At 27.4% G+C, this 21,127-nt stretch overlaps 3 protein-coding genes across 3 annotated transcripts; 1 reads left to right on the forward strand and 2 right to left on the reverse strand.

Moving 5' to 3' along the window:
- Positions 1-56: 56 nt before the first annotated feature.
- Positions 57-5,093, reverse strand: armi (probable RNA helicase armitage). The gene is made up of 7 exons (XM_033338610.2): positions 4,955-5,093; positions 4,010-4,861; positions 2,937-3,816; positions 1,937-2,790; positions 1,114-1,683; positions 793-1,038; positions 57-717 (listed from the first exon to the last, which is right to left on the reverse strand). The coding sequence occupies exons 2-7, from the start codon at positions 4,829-4,831 to the stop codon at positions 355-357; spliced, it is 3,735 nt and encodes a 1,244-aa protein (XP_033194501.1). The 5' UTR covers positions 4,832-4,861; positions 4,955-5,093; the 3' UTR covers positions 57-354.
- On the forward strand, positions 5,013-7,055 carry LOC117159088 (uncharacterized). Its single transcript, XM_033338624.2, has 3 exons — positions 5,013-5,125; positions 6,151-6,509; positions 6,925-7,055. The coding sequence occupies exons 1-3, from the start codon at positions 5,013-5,015 to the stop codon at positions 7,002-7,004; spliced, it is 552 nt and encodes a 183-aa protein (XP_033194515.2). The 3' UTR covers positions 7,005-7,055.
- Positions 7,056-7,065: 10 nt separating this feature from the next.
- LOC117159032 (protein tudor) lies at positions 7,066-20,275 on the reverse strand. Its single transcript, XM_076620180.1, has 8 exons — positions 20,006-20,275; positions 19,158-19,859; positions 16,292-18,911; positions 15,791-16,214; positions 15,072-15,265; positions 13,202-13,366; positions 12,637-12,791; positions 7,066-12,243 (listed from the first exon to the last, which is right to left on the reverse strand). Exons 2-8 carry the CDS (start codon positions 19,766-19,768, stop codon positions 9,267-9,269), a joined length of 7,146 nt encoding a protein of 2,381 aa, XP_076476295.1. The 5' UTR covers positions 19,769-19,859; positions 20,006-20,275; the 3' UTR covers positions 7,066-9,266.
- Between the last annotated feature and the right edge of the window lie 852 nt (positions 20,276-21,127).

The raw sequence follows: 21,127 nt of genomic DNA on the forward strand, positions 1-21,127 counted from the left end.
ATATATTGTTTTGATCCATACAATGATATAAAGAAATTAACAATCAAACTTATCAAAATAAATGGAAGTTAAAAAATATAAACTTATCATTTTAAAAAATTTTAATGTTAGAGATAGGTATTTTACATTAAAAATTTCTATTAATTTATACGAAAATAATATAGTTTTCAACATACATATTCTAATAATATTAACAGTATCATTTATTTCTTTGTAAAAAGATGTATGGACATAAAATACTGTATGTTAGAGAAAATGTAATTTTATGATTGAATAACAGATATTTCGGTAAATTAAAAGACGCGATATTAATGAATATTGTCATGAATAATAAGTTGCTAATTTCATCAGTAGCTAATCATTTGTTTCTATCCAAGAATGTTCTATATCTTCGGGAAAACCGAAACTACAACCAGTATAAGAATCATGATTGATGCAATATATTAACACACTCCTCCAATAAGGATCGTGGGCTAAAAGTGTAGGATTTCCTAAAATGATAACCAAAGCACGACCTCGTGTAATTGCAACATTAAGTCTTCGAGGACATGCAACAAATCCAAGAGAGTGTTTAATATCTTCATTTATAAAATTAATTGAAGAGCGCACAGTTGAAATGATGATAACATTACGCTCTTGACCCTGAAATCCTTCAACACTACTAATTTTTGGTAATTCCACATCTAATTCCATGAGTAATTCACGAATTTGAAGAACCTGTTAAGTAATTAATGAATAAAGTATAAAATAATTTTATAGATGTTTTTGACAAATTATGTTCAATTATATTACCTGTTTTTGATAAGGAGTTATAATTCCAATATCATCAGGTGAAATACCGCATTTATATAACTTTAGTAGATAAAGATATACTTGAGTTGCTTCTTCAGGATTATACCAGCTTGGATTGTCATCATCTTTACAATTTTCGCCATTTACACCATGAAAAATTATAGCTGGTGGTGTATCCTTTCTCTTTGGCAATTCAGTAGCTAATATTTGTAAAAGTCTGGCTTCTTTACTTGTTTTAGAGGATACCTAAAAACATTATTTTTCTTAATTACCATGATATAAACTTAAGAAACGAGTCATCGATAATATAGATAAATGTACCTGTGCTTTTAATTCAGAATCATAAAATAATGAACTTGATAATTCTAGTATTTCTGGTAAACTTCTATAATTTATAACAAGCTTTGTAACAAGTCGAGGATCATAACATGTTTCAAAGCCATTAGGATCTTTTTGGTAAGGAAAATGACGTAGCAATCGTGATAAAAATGATTCGTTTAAACCAAAATTCTTCGCTATTTCACTTTGTACAACTGGGCCAAGTTGTAGTGGATCACCTGCGAGAATTACTTGCCCATAGTCACAACGAATAAAACTAAGTGGAATCATAATTTCTGGTTCTGTTGCTTGACCAGCCTCATCAACTAATATATGTGAAAAATGTCCATGAGGAAAGCCCATATTATTTAATATTCCTAGCGCAGTACAGGTACCAATAGTAATTCTATGACGTCCAAGTATACTCATAGTACAATTTAATTTTAGTCCCACTCCATTATACTTTGGCGTTTCAATTGTTGTTTCATCTGCTAATTCTGCTGTAGCACAATATGGCAATAATTTACTAGGTATAGAATCACTACTCAAACAATGATAAGCTATGAGTCGTACCTAAAAAAAAGGAAAGTATTTAAATTAAATTTAAAAAGTTTATAGTTTATACTTTTATTGCAACTTTCAAATAAGATAGTATGTGTAAACAGAATTAAACAGAAAATATGAAAAATCAATACAATATCAATGTTAATTATCTTCAAATTTATTTGTGAAACTATTTTTGTTCTGTTATTGTTATTTATTAAAAGTTTGAATTAAATCCATGTAAAATTACAGTAGAATGGGATTATGTAAATTTAATATATACCATATCACCAGGTTTAAGTATATCACTATCTAAAAGTCTTTCTGCTATAAGAGTTGCTGAACTATTAGATGGTGTTGCAACTAATAATCGACTTTCAGGTATAGTTGATAAGATTTGCAGAATTGTTTCACAAAGAGTAATGGTTTTTCCTGTACCAGGTGGTCCAAATATTACATAAGGCAATGGTCGTGCATGTCCTTTTAAAATGTTTCTTACAGCTTCTTTTTGATAATGATTCAAATTTTTATTAAACCAAAGCAACTTTCGTTTTCGTACTTGTGAAATAATTGGTTGTAATTCACTACTATAGGAAGAAATTGATGTCTCTTTTGAATTTTGTATTGCTGTATTTATTGAATTTTTCGTAACATTTGCTTCACTTTTTGTTTCAATACATTGTTTGTCTTTTACATCAGGTTCTATTGTATTTTCCCTATTTTGTTCAATAGGTTCAACATTAAATAATCGTTGTACAACTGACATTTTTGTAAATGATTTTGACATATTAGATTTATTACTTGTAGATGTAGTACTAGTGGAAGAAGATTCTGACGATACAGAATCAGTCCGCGGACGAGTTAGTAACTTAGAAATTGACTTATCTTTTGCTTCAAGTTCTTCAAGATCTAACTGAGATTCTTTTTCAATTACATGAGTGGGAAACAAAAAGTTCTGACCAAGACGATTTGTAGCCATATCAATTGCATTATGACAACGTTGTATGGCTGATCGTGAACATTTAAATGTTACTTGACAATCTTCATAATTATATTTTTGATGAAATTGGCAATTGAATTTCAAAAAAATTTCCAAGTTTGTAACTTTGTGAATAAATCCTTCATATTTTAATTTTCCTATTTCGAACATTATTAAAATTTATAAATAAAAAAATTATAAAATAATTAAAATAAATAATAATAACTACTGATTAATATAAACATCAACCATATTATGGTATAAAATTTTATAATGCAGTTTCATTTTAAATTTTATAACATACCTTGAGAACTATCCCACTTGAAAGATACTATGGCCCTATCACCAACAAGAAGAGAAGGACGTTTCTCTGCAAGCCCTGGCACTTCCATAACCAAATATTCTCCACAGTGTCTCATTACTGTGCTACTTATATTGTATCGTTGCATATTTATCGTTTGAGCAATTTCTTCCAGATATAATAAAGCATGAAACCGATCTCTATATGATTGAAAAGAAAGTCTATTTGACAAACAAGATATAGCATTTTCTATATCATATTTACACTCAGTTTGTGATTTTCTTTCATTTATGCACTTTGATATTACATCCCAATAAAGCTTAGGAACTTTGTATATCACGTTTCGCACTTTAATAAATGATGGTGGTTTACATGGACGAATACCTGGAATGTATGTAGCTTCATTCCATTCATCTTGGTGTGGTACATAATTAGTTTTATAACTACTACTTTTAGAATTTGACTTGTTTTGTATAGTTTTAGGTTTAACAGTAATGTTAAAAAATCGTCCAATTTCAAAATCTTTGAACTTAAAGATAAATAATTCTTTGCTTGTACCAATAAATTTTGCTGTACATTTAAATATATAAGTTAATTTATCAGAAGGATTTAATACTGAAACTGTATTAGGAGTAATTGGTTGAATTAATATTAGTTGAGAGTGGCTTTTTTTTATCATGAAACAACCTTTACGCAATACATGAGTAGTATTACCTACATTTTCTATAGTAATTGTTAAATTTTTTTCCTCTCGTACATTTAAATCAATATTTATATTATCACTTATAACAATACCGCATTTATTTTTTACAAGTTCATTTAAATCCTTTTTTAACTTATATGAAGTATTATTTAATGTTGGTAAATTAGCTTCTTTAGAGACCTAAAAAAATAAATTTATTTTTATTAAAATTACATTTTACTAGACTTTTTATTATAAGTAATCTTTCTTGTTGCTATTAAGTTATAAAATTGATTGAAAATGCAATTTAATGTACTCTCAAAAATTAATTGTAAAACAATTTCTGTTTGAAATGTGAATTGTGAAACTTTTCTGTTTCAAATGCTAAACTTGCCTGAAATACTGGAACCACAGTCAATGACCTCCATGTATAAAGTCCTTGATCACTCTCAATACTATCACTTATTACTTTATCACCAACACAAGGAATGTAACCAGAATCACATATGTTTTTATTAAATACAATATCCTTTTCAATAACACCAACTCCTTTAGTTGGATCAAAACTAGTTACAGTTCCAATATTTAACTTTGATCGTAAGGGTTGTATTCTTTTTATCTCTAAAATTTCTCCATTTAAATTGTAAGAAATTTCATCGATTTCTACTTCTGACTCTAATTGTAACCAGTCTCCAATTACAGGAATAAAATCAGATTGTACTTTATTCAAGTCAACAGTGATGTTGTCAGGTTCTACAACTAATAGTCGATTCTTACGTTCTATAACTTTTCCAATTACACATCTTGTTAATGTTTCTGGTTTGGTACTATCAATCTCAGAATGTTCTACTTCATTATCCCATGATTCATTTAATACAAAAATCTTTTTTATTTTGTGTTGTTTTTCTAGATTGTCTTGCTTTGGTGAGAGCAAATAAGAAACTTTATCACCTACTTTTAAGTTACTTATTGAAGTGTTTTTTATATCATAAACATAAAAGTCATCAACTACTATGTAATCTGTGGCAATAAAACTAATACTTCCTGTTTTGTAATAACTTGCATCCGTATTAAAACTTTCATCTTCTTTTATTTCTTTTCTATACACATTTTCAATGCGAGCTATAACATTGTTTATTTCTTCATCTGGTTCGTCTTTAATGGATGACCTATGTCCTATAGCATACTTTATAAGGGTACATATAAATGAAAACATATTTAATTTCTATTATATCTATCCATGTACCTATGAAAATTTATTTTTGTCATTAAAATTCACGTAAACATTGTATATAAAAAGGTATTTGCAACTTAAAAACTTCGAATAATTAAGATATACCGATCAATTGACTGGTATCTCCACTCTGTTGCCTTAATGTAATCCAATTCTTTCCTTAATGATTGAACGCGTTTTAAGTGTAACTCTCGAAGTAGACGATCCTGTTGCTTTTGCTCCTGTAACTCGGATTTCATTTGATTCAAAATTTTCGAAGTTTGATTCCCAACAGAGGTTAGTTCTGAATCCTGAGATTCCGAAGCTCTTTGTCCCGGTGAGTGGCTCAAACTTCCAGATGACAAAGTAGAGGAATTCATAATTTTATGAATAACTTGTTATGAGTAACGTTTCAAAATCACACATACCGTTTAGTAATTTTTAAATTGTATATATATAGTTTTCTCTTTTCTAAAATGGTACCACTCGTTTACATCAAATGTAGCAAACGCTGTTTACTGTATAAATGTATCAGGATATATATATATATATATATATATATATATATATATATATATATATATATACACACACAGAATTTTAGCAGAATATATCAGTCTATAATCTATATGTATATTCAAACCAAACAAAATTATGTACTTATTAATATTAACTGACCCTATTTTAATTGCAAATTATATTTAGAAGATACAAATTTTTTTTTACAAGACATGATGAAGATGATAAATTTCCAACCAGTTAAGATAAAAATATTTTGTTTATATACATTATTAATAATGATTTTTAACATAAAGTTCAATTCGTGAACTATATTGAGTATTTAATTTTTGACGATTAATACTCTAGTCATTACAGTAAATAATTAAAAACAATAAAAATTTTTGTTATAACTATTTTAATTACATTTTTATAATAACCCTTACACGTACTTAACACGAAAACAATGATTCTCCTAGATAGTTCTTTCAAATTTTTCAAACCTATTTCTAACAAGAACCCAATATGATTCTTCTCCCTTTTTCGCTTAATATATTCTTTACTTAAATTTAAAGTACGTCAATATTAAATTACCAAAAAGAAAACATGAAAAAGAGCCGAGTAAAACAACTTAATGTTAGTACATCACAGCATGATTTTTTAGTAAAACCTTATGGATTTTGTTGTGATATCAAAGACTACGACCCAAAATTACTCTCATTAAAAGAAGAGCCCGAGCCACTTTTTCCTTCAAGCGGTCCACTCGAAGGAGGACCTGATATTAAATTCCGCCTTCAAGAACATGACGACATCCAATCTTTCAGACAACGAAGTATCCAAAGAAATGCTCAACGAGGTGGACTTCGGAGTAAATATCGAAGTGGTCAACAAGTTATTTGGGGCAACCAGTCGTATGCCCAACCGTATCGACGTCGTAGGTACCGGACCCCCAGACTTGAGGGTACTGTAAAAGTCCCTGAAGATAGAACCCAAGGTAGAACCCCAGATAGAGGTAGAGACATTGAAACTTTGGGTGAATTAATGATATGTAAACGATGCAGAGGACCTCTCCGATGGTATTTAGAAGACGAAATAGCAGCTGCTCGTGACATTATGATGAAGAGAAAGCAAGAAATATACAAGGCAGAAATGGAAAAGAACATTAAAATTGCTAAACAGAAAGGTATACGATTCGTCTCAATTATGCATATAAATTATTGCAAAGCATTTAAAAAATTAAGTTTTTTTTCAATTATTTTATATATAGAAATACTAAAATAAGATGATTAATTTTGTTCAAGTAATGCTAAGAAGAAGTAATATAAAGAATGCGCTATGGATATTGTGATTTTTCTTTTTTAATAATATAAATTTAATCATTCATTTCTTTTTTGTACAAAAAGGTGTCTATTGTAAAATTATTAAATTTTTTTGAAAAGAATATTAAAAAAAATAAATTTTGATATATTTTTATATTATCATAGTTTTAATAAATTTAATTTGAGAAGTAATCTTATTCCTTGTGCACATCTTCAATAAACATTTCTTACATGATATTATTACATAGAAAAATTAAGACATTAACTTCTTTTATATAGAAAATAGAAGACGACGAAGAAGGAAGAAAAAATTAAGCAAATTTTATGAGGATACATTTAAAGGAGATATATTTATATAGAGAAGATACATGTGAAGACAAATAAAAAGATATAACATAAAAGAAAGAACCTAATATAACATTTTATGTAATAGAAATGTTTACATCTCATGTTTATTAGAGAATGAAATACTATGAATACATTATGCAAAAATTACATGAGGTTGATTTCTTCCAATGCTTTAGTAATACCTATAACTCAAAATTACAAATACGTTTATATATATACATAAATATATGAAATTAAAAGTAAGTAAAATGACTATTTCACCATTTTTCATACAAAGCATATTTTCATAAATATTGAACTAAATTTTCACCAAATTTTTTCTGCAACACGCAATTTATTTCACTAAATACGTTCATTAAAATTATTTATAAAGTTACATATAAGGTTATTTATAAAGTTTATAAAGTAGTATATAATTACACACATATATCAATACTGCTTTATTAGAGCATAATTTATTAGCATTCAAGAAACAGAAGAATTTGAATCCATAGAAATACCTGAAACCTCTCCTATTCTTTTGAAATTACGATTAATTTTAACATTAATGAACCAATCTTAACATATCTTAATATCGAACATTTTTCATTAATTCATAAGAATTTCTTATTGTAAATTTGAAAAATAATCTGTTTCTTAAATGCCAACATATATGGATTGAATAATATATATGCGGTTAATTTTTTTAACACAGTATAAAAGTGATGTTTAGATTTCGTATTTACGCATGTTATTTTGTCGCGAAAAAGCCATTTATGGAAAATCAGTTGTACATATATATATATATAATATTATACATACATATATGTATATCAACTATAAATATATTAACAATATCACTCTTAAAGACGTTTGATGTTATTATTAAGCATTATTCAAATACAAAAACCGTACCTTTTCGATAAGAATGATCGGCTGTGTGGAGAAATGCGCAAATAACTAGAAATTACCTTTCTGTTCTTTTGTGTCAAACTTAATAAACATTTACTATTTATTGGGAAAGACAGAAACTACCCAGTTACAATATTCAAATTTTTATAATTTATTTAGTTAAAATATTATTTTATGTTTTCTTTCCAATTATTTTTAAAAGATGAAGAACACTATATAGTATGAAGTTTAGTAATTAATATTTATTTTTGTTTCAATAAAAACTAATATCTATAAACAAAGAATTTAATTTTTTTTATCTTTTTTATCTCTTTTTTTATCATAAATTTGGTATACTTTTATAAAATATCTGTTGAATCATAGAATTTTTCCTTAAATTTGTAATTAGTACCTTAACAATAGTAATAATAATAGTAATATATTTATATCATTATCTATGTAGGCTCTATGAACAATTGTAATATTTTTAAGCGGAACTTAATTTTTTATTAAATCACTACGTCTGCAGTTAATTTAATAAACTAAAAAAGTTACATAATTTATATTTTTTTGATAAACCATTGAATATAGATATATATAAATAAAAAAGGTAGAAAATTACATATATTCCTATTAATAATTCAAAATCTAATTCAAAATGAATATTTTAAAGTATATAAATTTATATAATTTTTATATATTATATCAAATTTATATATAATTTTGTTAAATAGACATTTAGGTATCTAAACATATCTCTGAGATACTATTGACCTTTTTTTTATTTTATGCTAGAATACACTGTATTGGAACAGAAAAACAATTTTGAATAACTATACATCAAATGTATCCTTTGTTATTCTTTGGCAAAGTACCAGAAAATTATACTGCAATTAAAAAACAATATATATTGTAATTATTGAATATTCCATTATCATTTTTTATAAAACTAGTATAATGTTTTATACTCCAGATTTTTATATTTAAAGCTGCAATATTCATTTAGGAATGTTGTCCTTTACTGAAAGCTTCTGTTTTGTTTCTGGTAAAAGCACATTTTAATATTATTCTCTATGTATTTATGATAATCTTCGTATTTCTTTTCATGCAAGATATTCATATAGACAAAAAGTTTTAAATTAAACGTAGATCTCTTTAAAAAAAACAAGTGACCTTCATTTTGAAGAGGTAATTTTAGTATCATTCATAAGTAACAGCATCATGAAGTGTTTGTATGTAATCATTCTGATATTTTAGGATCATCATCTTGCCTATCAGTAATCTTTTCAGAAATTATCACATAGATCAATGGCTCATCATGCCTATTGCTATACCTATGCATAACGCCTACTGCTTACATCACAGTAACTTTTAGAGACCTTAACATTTACTTCATCAGTGTCTCATTTAGTTTCTTCTTTTAAAACACTTATGGAAGTATCTTTCCCTGTAGTTTCCCCTAGTGTTTCTACAGATTGTTTCCTCACAAATTCTTTTAAGTTGGATGTATTTCCATCTTTAACATTCTCAGAACACTGAATGTTTATATTTGGTTCACTTATTTCCATTTCAGTATCACATATTTGTGATTTTGATATTATTACATTATCTTGTTCTTTTCTAACATCTTCTAAGCCACTTTTAGTATCTGATGAGTCTGAAATTGTACTCAATGTTACGTTCTGTATTGTACTTGATAAAACTTCTTCACTCACAGTTTCTACTTCACCATGTATTTTAATGTCTTGCATTTCATTTTTATCACTATATGTCTCTATTTCAGCTTGTGCCTTTAAATGTTCTAAATTTTCTGTTATTTTGTCAATTTTTGTAACAATACTATTGTTATGGTCATTAAATGTATCTTCATCTTCTCTTGGTTTATCCATTTCCATATTTTGGACTATTTCATCTACAGTAAGTTCTACAACATTGTCAGTATTCAGACATAAATTATCTATGTTTTCTTCTATTTCTTGATTTTTACTTTCACTACCTTCTGGTAATCTGTTTATATCTACGTCTTCTCCCTTGTTTGTTTCATTCACTCCTTTTATTGCAGCATCTTCAGATATATTTTCCACAAATGGTACTAAAATATCAGTAATATTTTTCCCATCAAAACTTAATTTAACAGAGAGAAGATTACTGGTATCATCAAGAATCTCACACTGAAACATTGTTTTTCCACCTGCAGCAAGTTCTTCAAATATTGTGCAAGCATCTAAAGGCCAAGAATTTATACTGTTTGGTTTTTTCAGAGCACAACATTTCGATAAAGGAGGGACATTTATAATGTCTGCTGGTAACGTTCGTGTTTCGTTTGTAATCGTTATGTTGCCATAATCTATACACAGAACTGTAGTACCTTCTTCAGAATGTGAAAGAATTTTTGCCCTGCGCCATTGACCATTTTCTAAATACTTTGCAGCACAAATAGTACCAATGTCAAATATACTTAATGGAAGGAAACTAGGTGCTGCTTGTAATCTCTCTAACATTATATTTAAATCTGTAGTGCTGCTTTCTGCTTGAATCCAGAATTCATTAGGCGAATTGATGCAACTAACAAATACATTTGATGAATTTGCTTCACCCAAGGGAGATAATCGTTTCTCTATGATCGGTGGTTCACAGAATTTTGCAAGTATATCTGTTACATTTTTACCATTTAGTGTTAATTTTACCAATGATGTTTCACCTTCATCAATTACGTCTAACAAAAATATAGCTGCTCCTTCACCTGATAATCTTACAAATTCCTTACAAGCTTTTTCTGACCATTTCGTAATCCCTTCTGGCATAATTAAACGACATTTTCTTGATAGAGGAGGTACATCTACAAGATCTACCGGTAGAGCACGTATTTCGGTTGAGGTAGCTGAATTTCCATAATCTATATATATAACTTCTGTAACACTATCACTGTGTGATACAACACGTGCCCTATACCAACATTCATCATCAGGATATTTAGCAACACACAATAAATTTTCTTTAATTTCATCCACTTTGGAAAACAAATGTGCTACAATAAATCTATCAGCCATAATTTCTAAATCACCAATAGATTTTTCTTCTTGAACCCAAAACTCATTTGGAGAGTTAATGTGAGATACAAAAGCAGAATAGGGATCCAATTCAAGGTCAACTATTTCATCTATTAATTCTTCTTCTGTGTGAATCTTTACAGCATAATGATTTTCGACTAACATTTCACTGACACTTTTACCATTTATTAACAAGTCTACTCGTTTTGGAACACTATTTGCTATTACCATGGCTTCCACAGACTCAACTTTTACTAAACTTTCGAATCTTTTACAAATTGCAGAATTCCAATCTTCTGCTTCTGCAGGAATAACATCTAATCTGCATTTAACTGCATATCCCTTTATTTCTTTCCACTCATCTGGCAACTGTCGAATCTTTCCAGATTTATTATTGATGATATCTGTAGATCCAAGATCGATAAGTCGAACAGTGGTGATATCTTCATCGGCATCAAGTACCTGTGCCCTATACCAGTAACCATTTATATTGTTCGAAACAATGCATAAACTTCCTTCTTCTAATATTCCATCTATCTCTGGAAATGTAAGTGCATCCTGTTGAAGTTGCGTATGTTTACTATGCAAGTCTGAGTAATCATCTTCACGGCGAAGCCAGAACTGACTAGGTGAATCTGCATAACTTACAGAGACTTTATATTTACAACCCTCTGTCATATTATAAATTGTAGCTTCTGTCGGTCCATATATCTTCTTTTCTGATATTAAATTAAGAGAACGGAATTTGCTACTGAACTTTTCTCCATTATATAGCAATTCCACTACCCATCTTTTGTTAACATTATGAAAAACGCAGGTAAGACCTTTCCCTCTCAAATGATGTTCTAATATATTTGATTGTTCAAATACTGTACCCTTAATTATTACTGATAGTGAGACATTAATAGCGAGCTGGTGTGGTGTATAAAACCGTGAATCTAACATCATTACTCTATTATGGGGCATAAAGGCAGAATTGCCAAAATCAATGTAATTTATATAAATTCCCCTCTTCTCAGAAATACCTATAACCCTAGCTCGATACCACTGACCATTACTGCTTCTAACAGCGCATAAACGACCATACTCTGGTTTCCATAATTTTCCGGAAATAGGATAATACTTATTGAGTGTATGAAGTAACTTTTCCTCCATTGGGTGGTTTTCCATAAATTTTAGCCAGATACTACCAGAGTGTTCTATATATATCGCTATTACTTTTTGAGTAGAACTAAGAATAGGCAATGGACATATTGGTAATATTTTTTCATCTGACTTTTCGGGAATATTTATTTTATAACCATTTAGGTCAAATAATTTTACGATAAGTCTGCAAAAATAAAATTAAATTTTATATACATAGAAAAATGAATAAAATCATAATTAGGATAGATAATTGCATTGTGATACTACCAAACTGAGTGAGTACAGTACATTACTATTCTTCAAACTCATATGCAAGATGGATATGAATTTGATGGATTAATGATACATGAATCATTTATCACTAAAAATTTTAATTTACATTTAAAAAAAAGCACTGGTCAAATGACTACGAATGACTTTATTTTGTATTCACTTAATAGGGTAGTATCATATCATAGATTTCTCTGTATTCACATTACCAATTTCTCTGAGTTTTATAAAAGAACATGAAACAAAAATATATTTTGTTCAAAAATATTCTAGTAACAATTTATAACAAGCTGAAGATTAAATTTACCTATTATTGTCAATTTCTTCCACTTTTATAATTACTTCTTTTCCCTCAATAGTTTCTTTGAATTTAGTATTTGTCTCAGAAATAGTATTTCTTACAAGGGAACATTCAATTGATTGATACTGCATTACAGAAAGTTCTCCTGGTAAAGCTAACACCTAAATTAATAAGTTATAATAATAATCAAAAGCTTTTATTAAACAAAGACGATGTAAAAGCAAATAATGTAAGAATATTTTTATTATACTGAATATATCATACTAAATATTTCAAATATTTAATCAAGCGCATTGGTTAGTATTAAGCAATATACTATTAATTTAAAGATTTATACTTAAGAAATTAATAATCTTAACATAAATAAAAACTACTTTAGTTCTACTATAAATCTTTAATTCGCTAAAATGAATTATTATTATTATTGCATTATTGCATTAACATTCTTCAATGCAGCAAATATGGTATTAAGTAACTTCTACTCCTAGCAATGTTACATTATCTATACATAAATTGAATTTGGCATTTACATTGATCTAGCTTTTGTATTTTTCTTTTTTGCAAAACTCACACTATCTGACAGAATTTCATGGTATTCTCCAGTATCAATGAATTTTACATTAAAGCCTGTGGATTGTGAACGGCTACTGATTACCGCCCGTCTCCAAACTCCATTTGAATCAACCAAACAACCTGTGCCTGGGCATATCTCATGGGTTGATAATCGTTGCATCACCTGCCATTGCCATACTTATCCTTACCAATATTGTAAATTTACTTAAATTTTTATGTACAAGTTTAATTTTAATATTAGTTTCATACTACTCTTGATATGATCTTCAATCAAAATTATTTTGATAAATAAATAATTTTTAGCCTAATTTTTTATAGAAACAAAATATAAATAGAGATAAGTTACTTATTAAATATAATCTTATTTTTATTAGTATCAAAATACTACACATTGCAGAAATGATTAGATATATGTATTCAATATATCTATAAAAAAAAAAAAAGAAAAATTAACATGCAATGTTAGACATAACAGAATAAGGGGAATGAAATATTTACTTCTATTAACATAGTAAATTACAAATGTATTATATAAGTGAGTATATAGAAATAAAAATAACAACACAAAAACATTAATTAACAAAAATATTGATTTTAAAAATACACACAGTTTATTATGTAAAATAAATATATTTAAAGTTAAAAATGTCTAAATATTTATTCTTGTAAAAAAAATAAAAATTTTAAAATACACAAAATGCTAAAAGTTAGAATAAAATTCTCTAAATAAATTTGAAATGAATTTTGTATTTATACTATTAATGTGCTCAACATGACTTCATATATTTGTTTTAATATAAGTACTCTAATAATAAGTAGTGAATATAATGCAATTCTATGATTGTAATACTGCACAAAATACATAAACTTACCTCTTCTCACTATATAAAATACATTTTATTTACAAATTATTAATCAAATACAGGTCCATTAATCAAAATACAAAATGGCAGAGATATTACTGTGTATGACAAATGTATAAATATATTAAATACACTGAACACATAACGGTAGAAGAAAGTGTCAGTACAGCACAAGAAAGATAAATTTTACTTTGATTAAGTTATTAATACCATACATCGTGCAATGAAAGACATATAAAAGACAATAACAAAGGACATATGATTAGAATAATGAAGATTAGTAATAGATTGTTAATTCAGTAATTGCATAGTTTCTCTTATAATAATTTTTGTTAGTTTGAGGATTAGTTTGTTATGATCTTTTCCAATTTTTTAATATTGCAATCGTACATAATAAAAAAGAACAATTGCAATAGTAATTAAACCACTTCAATTAATTATTAGCATAAATATTAATAATAACCAAGTATCAGTACAAACAGTTTGTAACTCATGCATTAAAATATGTACTATTTAAATTTTAATAACATAATTAAGGTAATTTTATGTTTAAAGCATTGTTTTAACGATTTTTTGTTTAAAGATATTTTTTCTCAATTTTATAAATTTAATATTCTAACTAAATTTAGAAAGATTATGATATTTCTTATTAACAGATGTATAAATAAATTAGATCTACTGAACAATAATTTTTACATATCAGTAACTTCCATGCATCAAATACAAAATTAAACTTGCATTTATCTATTTATCTTACACTGTAAGTACATGAGTACTATGTACATGCAGAGTAATATAATAGATAGGTACATAATCATGAAAAATGAATAAATATAATGTAATCGCGAAAAAACGGATAATACAATAGATAGATACATACATATACATAGATAGATAGATACATAATCATAAATAATGTACTCATGCAATATCTACTAAGATTACTATTCATGATATTTTTATTTAATAATGTAATTAAATATATTTGCATGTGTGTAAACGTACCTCAGGATTTTTGTCAGCCATGTATGTATTAATTATATCTTCACATTCAGTAGCTGAAGGTAATTGTACATAGAATTCTGACATATTTTGAACACTTGAAACTTTTACTCGAAGTGCTTGACCATTTAAGAGATTTATATCCACTCTTTTTATGTTAGATTTAATTATTGGTTTTGAAGTATTATTATCTGAAACTAAAATAATGCTACATATTATATACTTCTTGATTATTATTAAAATTAATCATATGTAAGTATGTTTAATCATGTATGTTTAATCAATTCTTGTTCATGAAACATATTTAATCGTTTTTACTTATTCTTTTAAATCATATCTTCTTCTAAAATGCACATTAAAATAGGATTATACTTTTTGTAATTTTTTATTGTGCTAAAATCTTAAAATAAGATTCATTGTTATATTAATCAATTATTTCATATGTTATTTGTATTAGTTCTATTATTAACATTTAATATATGTGCGTACGTTATATACATATATAAAATTGTAAAGGTATACTTTTATAAAATAAAATTATATAATTATATCGTTATATTTAAAAAAATATATTACAAAATATAAGACTCGTTTAATATTTTTCATTAAAGATTCTTTTGCCTACTTTTAAAAAGAAAACGAATCATTTAATTTCATTTTTAGAAACTATTTAAATCAGATATAAATAAGTTATAAAAAAGATATATAAAAAATTATCTTACCTGTAACATCAACATCTGATTTAGTATCTGAATTGGATAGTGATGCAAGATTTAGTTTAGCTAACATCTTAGCTACATCGTCTCCGTTATTAATTAACGATATTAAATATTTATTATCTTTTTTATCGTGAAAAACACACGTGCAGTTGTCAACATTAAAGCAATTATCAATTTCTTTTGTATTTGCTTCAGACCAATTAGAACCATCTAGTGGAGCAACATTTAGCAATGAACATTGGACAGCTTGTTTAGGAAGACGCATTAATTCCTTTTCTACTGGATAAATGTTCTGAGGATCAACTATAGCACTATTTCCAAAATCTATGTACTGAATAAGATGACCATTTAATTTATTTAATTCAATGATTTCTGCACGATAAAAAGCTCCATCGTCAGAGAATATTGCTACTACTGGAGATCCAACCTAAAGGTATTTATGAAAACCAGTTTATAATATATGTAATACACGGAAATTTTAAATCATCCAAATCAAATAATCACCTGTAACGTATATGAAATTGGCTTTTTAGTAACATATATCCTCTGAATTTCATTCATCATAAACTTAAATTCGTTTTCGTTATCTAGTATTTGACAATAAAAATTATTGGGATTTGTAAACCATGTAATAATCACGTCTTTTTTAGTTCCAGGTGTATATGGAATTGTACTCCATTCAGTTATGCTTTCTTTTGTTAGTTCGATATCCTCACAAAATTCTCTATTTATGAAAATCTCTGTTTGCCCATTATCAGTCATTCTTTTCAGTAAGACACTGTACATACCATTTTCTTCACTTATAAATTCTGCTTCTACTGTTTTATTAATAACTAAATTCTCAAAAGCTTCTATTTTCTTTGAATCAATATTATCATCCTTTACACCAAATAGTTTACAATGTATAGCTTGTTTTGGGAGTTCCAAAAATTCCTTTTGTATAGTTTTAATTTTACCATATTCAACTGTTTCTATATTGCCATAATCTATGAATTGTACAGTTACATCATCTTCTCTAATGGATTTGATTACAGCTCTATACCATTTTCGGTCTTTTGAATACTGAGCAACGCAATATGCGTCACAAAACATGTTACATTCTGATAGTAACCTTCCTCCATTTTCATATACTAATGCCATATTTTCCATCATAGTCTCTAAAGCAATATAATCAGAATTTAATTGTACAAAAAAGTCACAGAGACTATTTATAACAACTACTTCAGAAGGTTTTATAATTCCAGTAGTTATAGTATGATGTGGAATATAAAAATTATTTTTATGTTTCATAGAATTTTGTAAATTTTCATTGCAGGTATAATTAGCGACGTTTAACTTATTTTGTACAAGCCTATATCCTTGTCCTTTTCTTTCTTTAGATCTATTACTATCATGATAATCGCTATTTGTCTTCCCACTTCTTTCAGAAATGCCTCCACGTCTAGAATAACTACCACGATTAGTACTACTTTTCCCATATTTAGTATTGCCCTTAAATGATGTATCTGAAGCTCTATTTCTATTACCTCTGGTACCTTTCCCGATTTTAGACGAATCATTACCATCATGTCTATTGCTCCATTTATTTTTTGTACTACGATTATTAGAAGACTCATCTCTGTTAAATCTTTCATTTTGTGAATCATTATGATGAAAATGACTACTTGATTCATTTTTAAAAATTTTAAACTTATTTATTTCTTGATCACTACTACTGTTATGTGTTTGATGCAGTGATATTGATTGATTCTTTTTAAACCATTTATTTACATCCTCATTTTCAACACTTTTCAAAATCAGTTTAAAAGAGTACTGATTTCTTACATGTTCAACTGGAACTATATGAAACAATTCAGAAAGAATATTCATGTTGTGCTCTTTTTCATACAAATCTACCACTAGACCATTAGAAGTTATATCTATAACTTTTATATGGAAGCGTTTCTCTAAAGTGTACGACTCAAACCGATCGTGAGTTTCTTGAGTAGGTTGAATCACTCGATGACCATGCAAAGTACATTTTATAGCTTGTGCTGGCAATGTTTTGACTAAGTTGGCACGAATTGAACGAAGAGACCTTAAAGTTACAGTTTCTTCGTTACCATAATCTACATATAAGACTTTTAGTTTTTCTCCATTTATGTCCAGAATCTGTGCTCTATACCATTGATTATCATATAAAGCAGCACAAGGAAGACCAATCTTTAATTCTGCAAGACTTAAAGTAGGTGCAGTTGTACAAAAATCTGCTAAATCATTCATTATTAATTCAAGAGATGGTACATAATCCTCGAGTCGTACAAAAAATTTCTTATAAGATTCCACAAACGAAACATAGACATTTACTACGTCTTCTACTGATAATGATTTTGGTGTTTGATACGTAAAACAATTTATAGATTTCAGCATAACTGGAGGTGGAAATGCTTCTCTAAGAATGTCTTTTATGTTTTTTCCATTATCATATAAGTCTCCATATTGTACTAAAGGTGGTCCCTCTGGTGGGCAGACATGCAAAACAAGGAGTTTTCCTGCTAGTACTTGTTTAAAATATTCTTTCATTGTACCTGTAACATTTAATTCGTGTACACCGCTTAATGTGAACCGAATAGAGAGCACTCTAGGATTAATAAAGTGAGGTGGTAACTTGAAAATATCTGTGTATGGTAACACTTCCGTGTGACCAAAATCGACATAGTAAAGTTTACACTTATTTTCCATAACAGACATTACAACAGCTCTGCATAACACCTTATCTCGCGTATAACGACCTAGACATACTGATCCAGGTAATGGAGGTTCTTGTAATGGCTCTAGAGGATGACTGTTAATATCTCTCATGAGTACGCGCAATACCTGAGTGGTACTTTGAAGTTGCACAGAAAACTTAAATGGACCATCTTCTACAAATGAAACATATACATCATGCTTTGATGACACATCCAAAATGCGAGATTTAAATACAAGAGCTTCTTGAACAGAGGCGTGCATCGTATGTCTTTGATGAGCTGCACAGCATGAACAACCATTTTGTTGAAATTCTTGAACTTCATTTTCAGCAGAATGTAATGAACTCAGATTTTTTTCATATAATAGCAATTCAGGGTCTGTTATACCTCTTGAACTAGAAAGATATATAAAAGTTTTAATAAGAATAATGTCTCTAAATTCTTCCAAATTTTCAGCAACATTTTATTAAGCATAATTAAATATAATTCAATAAATAATATGAAAGTCAATATTTTAAACTTATAATTGATAATAAAATACAAAATTATGAGTGACATAAACATAAGATTGTAAATAATAATTACAAAAGCAATATGATATAGAAATATTTATTTTATAGATATCAAAATAAAATAAATACCTATACATTTCTAGCAATGTTGCTTTTTTTGCTATGTATTTCCTGATTAAGAATTCAGTGAAATCCTCATTATTGTACACAAGTTTAATAAAATTATCGCTATTGGTTATAGTATGAATCACAATTTTATATTCATTGTACCGTAGAGTCTTCTGAATTGACTCAATTACTTCGTTAGACCAATGACCATTTGCAGGTAATAAATGCATTAATGTAAATTGAAACGCCACAGGTGGAAAAGATTGTAAAGATTCAGAACCAGGTATATCATCAAGTAAATGTATTTCTTGTATTGGAAGCAATTCAAGATTACCATAATCGATGAAATGCAAAAGCACAGTATTATCAATATTATTTATATGCTTTATTCTTGCTCGATAATATCCATCATTTTGAAATTTAGCACAGCAAAGAGCATTTATGCGCAAACTGGTCGACTGAGTTTTAACACAGTTTTGACGTCTAGTAAATTGTTCAACAAGGGGTAAAATCATACGTTCTACACATGTTGCAGAATTTTTATCAATTTGACCCCATATTCTGAGGAATGTATGGCATGGTTCAATATGAGTCACAAAAATAATCAACTCTGAATTTTGTTTTATGCTCATTGTGTTATATAATTTTTTGTATAATAAAAATTTGTATTTTCTTATATATTTTCTTAATTTTTATTTCATTAAATAGGTGAACTTGTGTAATCTGAAATACAAAACTATTGTTAGATACCTCAAAAGTGATTTTATTCAATCCTCAACGTTATCGGAAAGTAGGCCACCTTAGCCGCGACTTATCAAATAATGAGATCGGAGGATCATGCGATCATAACTATTTCTATTTTTATATACCTTTCCTAACGGCATTACTTCTTATGTATATAATTTTCAAAGTTACCGATATAAACAATTTTTTTTATTTTTACCATATTGTATCAAAAGGTATCACGTAACCGTTTCATATTCTATTAAATTATTTGACTCCTTACTCATTTGAATGTAGTATAATACAAATTTACATAAAACTTCTTCTCACATATGTTACTACTTGTTCTACTTGTAATATTAAATATGTAGATAAATTCATCAATTGTAAATGTACATACACCTAAACCGATATTCTTTATATGATACTGCGTATAAAAAAAGGTGTATCAATATTACAACTAAATGTAAAGCTACATGTAATACAAACCTCACAAATAGGGTATCAAAGACGTTTTTTTTAAATTCATTTCATTAGAAATTAAATAATCACTAGCTTTTTCGCAAAATTGTTCTTTCACATACATCAGAATGTGGCGGTTGACCGGCTTCTTGTTACGCCCACGGAAGTGTTCTTGAACATTATTTTGAAATGATTAGATGGCGCGAAAATTTAAATTATATGCCGTTTAAGATACGTTCTATACATTTAATTTTGTCAAAAAAGATATAAATGAATTTTAATTTAATATTCTTTTCAAATATGCATAATAACATATACTAAATATATTAGTATAATTGTGAAAGTAATAATTTTTATTTGTAAAATTCCTTATAAATATTTTTATTACATTTTCAAATAAAATATTACGGTGAAATATTAATTGTTCATGAAAAATATGTTTTGTTAATATTATCATATATGTGTGTTACTAGAAATAAATATGACAACTATGTAATATACATACATATATATTTATATATGCATATATACTTATCTATATGCTACTATACATATATTTATATATATACATATATATAAAAGCATATATTTTTAATTCTTAAGAACCATTACAATACATGTTTTTAAAAATTATTTTTACAAAATTGCATTACATAATTTTTTTTATAAAATATACTCCATTAAAAACTAAAATCTTCCATAATTTAAATAATTTTGCAAGGCTATCAAAATATTTTCTTTAAGTAACATTATTGTAATCACATCAGATAAGGAAAATTCTCCTGTCTCTATCAGAACTATATTTG

The sequence above is a fragment of the Bombus vancouverensis genome, chromosome 7 (genome assembly GCF_051014615.1).
Source record: "Bombus vancouverensis nearcticus chromosome 7, iyBomVanc1_principal, whole genome shotgun sequence".
NCBI classification, from domain to species: Eukaryota; Metazoa; Arthropoda; class Insecta; order Hymenoptera; family Apidae; genus Bombus; species Bombus vancouverensis.

Coding starts and splice junctions, on each gene's coding strand:
- armi (XM_033338610.2), bottom strand. CDS start 4,831: ATGTTTTCATTTATATGTACCCTTATAAAGTATGCTATAGGACATAGG. Junction 2,791..2,936: donor CAAGTGGGATAGTTCTCAAG/GTATGTTATAAA, acceptor TGTTCGAAATAG/GAAAATTAAAATATGAAGGA. Junction 1,039..1,113: donor ATTCTGAATTAAAAGCACAG/GTACATTTATCT, acceptor TAATGTTTTTAG/GTATCCTCTAAAACAAGTAA.
- LOC117159088 (XM_033338624.2), top strand. CDS start 5,013: ATGATTGAACGCGTTTTAAGTGTAACTCTCGAAGTAGACGATCCTGTT. Junction 5,126..6,150: donor AAGTTTGATTCCCAACAGAG/GTTAGTTCTGAA, acceptor CCAATCTTTCAG/ACAACGAAGTATCCAAAGAA. Junction 6,510..6,924: donor TAAAATTGCTAAACAGAAAG/GTATACGATTCG, acceptor TCTTTTATATAG/AAAATAGAAGACGACGAAGA.
- LOC117159032 (XM_076620180.1), bottom strand. CDS start 19,768: ATGAGCATAAAACAAAATTCAGAGTTGATTATTTTTGTGACTCATATT. Junction 15,266..15,790: donor ATCAGATGTTGATGTTACAG/GTAAGATAATTT, acceptor GCATTATTTTAG/TTTCAGATAATAATACTTCA. Junction 12,244..12,636: donor GAAGAAATTGACAATAATAG/GTAAATTTAATC, acceptor TTATTTTTGCAG/ACTTATCGTAAAATTATTTG.